A 4,806-nucleotide genomic window follows, 5' to 3' on the forward strand; every position below is an offset into this window, starting at 1 on the left:
TGTATGTGTGTGTGTATGTATGTATATATATGGGTCGCAGCTTGTCATTAAGGGGTGATGGTGGGTCCCGCAGCCAGACCAGTTGAGAACCACTGCTTTAAAACCCGTTGGACCCGAGAGCCCCCCACGGGGGGGCTGTTTTAGAGTGTGCAGCATTCAGCGTGTCGTAGAAAGCATTTTTCATAAAGAAATATGATTATTGCTCCAGACATATTAAATATCGAATTAACGGGAAAAGTCCGAGCAACATCATCATACCAGCCATTGTAAACACTGCAAACACAATTATACATGAACTAGTATCATATCTGGAAGATATCTAGAAGATTTGCCACAATTTTGGCCAAAAATCGACGACCTATGCTCTCTCTATGGCTCTCTCATCACGGAGCAGGATCGCACATGGCGGATGAACACATGCAGGAGGGGCACGATTCGACCCGGAAACGCACAGTGGCAACGAAATTACTCTCTTTCAAACCGTTCAAAAGTTATGGGTATACATGCCAACATCAGCCACAGGTCACGAGAAAAAAAATTGGGTAAAAAAACTTCAGTTTTGGCGATGTAAAACGGATTTATTCCAGCTGATTTCTGCACAGCTCTGCCCGCCATGTTCTGCTGCATGTCTGTGAGTGAGATCAATGCGCTGGCGGAATGAATCACAAAATGGCAGACGATTCTGTGGGGTGGAGCAATCCATGTAGAGAGGGGGGTTCGCCCAGCATTTTGCGATTTTTATTTTTATTTTAATTTTTTTTAAGTCAGTAAACAGACCCGGATACGATCAAACGCCCCCGCATGGCTCCCGTTGGACTATCCCGCATCTAAAAATGTCTCGCACGAGTAAATCGGCCAAGCACAGGCCTTACCAGGGTCACATAGACGCACATTATGAGCCATTTATTGTTATGAATGACAGATATGACACATCATAACTGCTCAAAATTATTCAAAATGGTGTCAAACTGATTTATTAGGATTATTGAACACTCTTAGTGATAAGAAAAGTGAGTATATAGTGGTCCTCTGACTGGTCCTCTGACTGGTTCTCTAAGTGGTCCCTCTCACGAGGACACAGTGGCAGAACACAGACTTTAACATCGAAACTGATATAAATACTTAAATTAAAGTAAACATGTGGTTTTGACCACAAATCAAAACTTTTATTAAAATTATTATTATTCTGACACTGTCTGCAGCACTGATATCACTTCATTATTTGTTTGTTCTGAGGAACAAAACGTGTGTGTGTGTGTGTGTGTGTGTGTGTGTCTGCAGCTCAGATGACTGTAATGTAAATCCAGACAAACCGGTTCTGAGGAGGTTTCAGTAAGTACAGCTGCACCCCCACTGCATGCTGGGAGCTGGAGGGAGGATGGCCGGGCTCTGCTGCTTCTGTGTGTGTGTGTGTTGCTGGTGGCTCTGGTCCTTATAGTTCCTGATTGCTGGGTGGAGTCTAATCTCTGGTCCTTTTTGTTCCTGATTGCTGGGTGGAGTCTAATCTCTGGTCCCTATAGTTCCTGATTGCTGGGTGGAGTATAATCTCTGGTCTTTATAGTTCCGGATTGCTGGGTGGAGTCTAATCTCTGGTCTTTATAGTTCCGGATTGCTGGGTGAAGTCTAATCTCTGGTCTTTATAGTTCCTGATTGCTGGGTGGAGACTAATCTCTGGTGTTTAATCCGCCTGCAGCTGGGTTTTTTTCTTTTTTGTTTTTTTTGCAGACCTCTAAATAAAAGTATTCATTCTTTATGTTTCTCATGTTCAGACTCAAACCGTCAACATGTCGGTCCGTCCCTCAACACGGTCTCCCTTCCTGTCTGCGTCTCATTGGTTCCTACTGAAGAAGTCTTAAAAACATTTAAAGGAGCTCTATGAGACACTTGTTTCTGGTTTGAGTCTGAACATGAAGACACATGATATTAATAAAATCAATAAGTGATGATGATGATGAAGCAGCGTGTCGGCAATGTTTGCTCCGTCTCACCTGGTTTCCTGCCCCCCTCTACAGAGACACCTTCCTACACAGCCTGGCAGTCACTCAGTGGGAGAAGAAGAGAATAAGTAAACACCTCAGCCAGTCCAGGCTGTCCTTGTCTGATGACATCATCACCCCGACTCTGCAGTCTGCTGAGGAGGGCAGCAGTGACCCGAGTGAAGAACGTAAATATGTTCATTCATGACATCACGTTCACGTCTCCTTAAAGGGACAGGCCCTCGTTTTCATCTTCTTCTTCTCTTGTGTCTTTGTCGGTAGTCTCCACCTCCGGCAGTTTGGACACCAACAGACACTCAGAGTCCCAGAATGCCCCAGGTGAGACTTCAGTTACCCACAATCCTCAGTGTCTGTTCACTTGTGTCTCTGCTGATGAAGAATCATCTCTGTGGTGTTGAAGCGCCACCTGGTGGATGTCTGCTGTCCTTGTTCAGTCAGTGGACAGAAAACTGTCTTTAATACTATAGTATTACTATTACTCTATGAATACTGTATGAATCGAATTCAATCAAACGTTTTTTCGATAAATGGATATTTTATAAAGTGTGTCGTATATTTTACATAAAGATGTTCTGATTCCATGTTTACTTCCCGATTACTGAATTTGTTTTGTCTGCAGATACGAGAACCGAAACAAACAATACCACTAAAAACAAATGTACATCATTTAAAATGTCTTTTCTAGATCAGTTAGTTTGTTCTGAAGGCCACATTCTGGTTTATTAGCAGTGAAAGCTGCCTTTTGTTCAAACCATCATCTCTGATTTGATCTTATTAACTCACCAGCATTCAAAATATGCTTTTCAGTGTGAATTCTTGTATTAATATTATTACACAGTGACGTGAGGAGACTCTGGACCTGCAGCAGCTCTCAGTGACTTTTATCTCTCTTAATAAAAGAGATAAAATAGATTTTATATTTAAGATGATTCTCTGAAAGGAGATGTTAACCAATGAGTCAGCTGCTGCTTTTATTCTGAAGGATGTCCCTCAGACTTCCTGTCACCATGTGGTCCTCTGTGTCTGCAGCGAGCAGTACTCTCCCCACCGACAAGAAGTTTCTGTTGGACATGTTGTACTCCAAGACCTCCGGCTCAGTACCTCTGAGCTCGACCGCTGCTGCTCCCGACACCAACGAAGAAGAAGCCCACTTCCTGTCCGGTGAGATCAGACGGCTCACTGGTCTGTAGTAGTACTGTAGTACTCTATAAACTATAAATACATGAATGTAGTAGTACTGTAGTACTCTATAAACTATAAATACATGAATGTAGTTTTAGGGATGGAGTAAAACTATGTTTACAGAAGGCCTGTCCAATTTACAGTTACCAATGATGGAGCAAGTATTCAGATCCTTTACTGCAGTCAAAGTACTAATACCACACTGTAAAAATACATTGTTAAAGTAGTAATACCACACAGTACAAATACTCTGTTACAGTCAAAGTACTAATACCACATTATTAATGTTACATCAGGATCCAGCAGATGTGTTTTACAGTAAAAACATCTTCAACCATTAATTGATTGAGCTGTGTGTTTATGTCTTCTATACAAACATTTCAATCTATAAAATAACTGAAGTTATCAAACAAAGTGTAGATGAAAAAGGACACGGTTTCCCTCTGAGATGTACTCAAGTAACTAACTACTTACGTGTCTATTGTTGTCTGACCACTGTGGATTAATAACGTTTTCTAATCTGATACATTTATACTTTAGTACAGTGCTTGAGTAAATGTACTCAGTTACTTTCCACCTCTGTAATTTACTGCTTTATCTCCTAGAGTTTCTTTTTGTACAAAGTTGATAAAGTTAATCATTTTTAAATAATGTGTAAAAGTCTGAAATGTCTTTGTGTAGCTGGTTCTGTAGTCCGAGAGAGACCTCCTGTGTGTTCTCCTCTCAGGTGGTCATGGTCGTGTGTTGGAGCGTCTCTCCAGCTTCGGAGCGAGCTCAGTAGAGCCGTCCAATGAGAGCAGAGCCTCCCGCAGGGCGGAGCTAGAGGGGCTGGAAGGCTCTGCCCAGGCAGCGCTGGCCCGACTTGCTGAAGAACAGGTCCGAATGTTTCAGGTTCTTCTGTCTGCATGTGGATCTTCTGCTGAAGCCCTGCCCCCTTACTGTTTACATATAATGACCAATAACTAAGAGATGAGTTAGAGATGATTTAATGCACAATACAGCAGTAATGCCTCTAGTGGACACTAAGAAAATAACATGTATTATCTCTATAATACAGCGGTGATGCCTCTAGTGGACACCAGGAGAATAACATGTATTATCTCTATAATACAGCGGTGATGCCTCTAGTGGACACCAGGAGAATAATATGTATTATCTCTAATACAGCGGTGATGCCTCTAGTGGACACTAGGAGAATAACATGTATTATCTCTATAATACAGCAGTGATGCCTCTAGTGGACACTAAGAGAATAACATGTATTATCTCTATAATACAGCAGTGATGCCTCTAGTGGACACTAAGAGAATAACATGTATTATCTCTATAATACAGCGGTGATGCCTCTAGTGGACACCAGGAGAATAATATGTATTATCTCTAATACAGCGGTGATGCCTCTAGTGGACACTAAGAGAATAATATGTATTATCTCTAATACAGCGGTGATGCCTCTAGTGGACACTAAGAGAATAACATGTATTATCTCTATAATACAGCAGTGATGCCTCTAGTGGACACCAGGAGAATAACATGTATTATCTCTATAATACAGCAGTGATGCCTCTAGTGGACACTAAGAGAATAACATGTATTATCTCTATAATACAGCAGTGATGCCTCTAGT

At 41.7% G+C, this 4,806-nt stretch overlaps 1 protein-coding gene across 1 annotated transcript; it reads left to right on the plus strand.

Annotated features, from left to right (window-relative positions):
• Positions 1-942: 942 nt before the first annotated feature.
• On the plus strand, positions 943-4,180 carry LOC116379322 (uncharacterized). Its single transcript, XM_031841262.1, has 4 exons — positions 943-2,164; positions 2,259-2,315; positions 3,027-3,158; positions 3,907-4,180. Exons 1-4 carry the CDS (start codon positions 1,918-1,920, stop codon positions 4,143-4,145), a joined length of 675 nt encoding a protein of 224 aa, XP_031697122.1. The 5' UTR covers positions 943-1,917; the 3' UTR covers positions 4,146-4,180.
• The last annotated feature ends 626 nt before the right edge of the window (positions 4,181-4,806 follow it).

This window comes from Anarrhichthys ocellatus, unplaced genomic scaffold (genome assembly GCF_004355925.1).
Source record: "Anarrhichthys ocellatus isolate YVR2014 unplaced genomic scaffold, GSC_Weel_1.0 scaffold4104, whole genome shotgun sequence".
Classification (NCBI taxonomy): Eukaryota; Metazoa; Chordata; class Actinopteri; order Perciformes; family Anarhichadidae; genus Anarrhichthys; species Anarrhichthys ocellatus.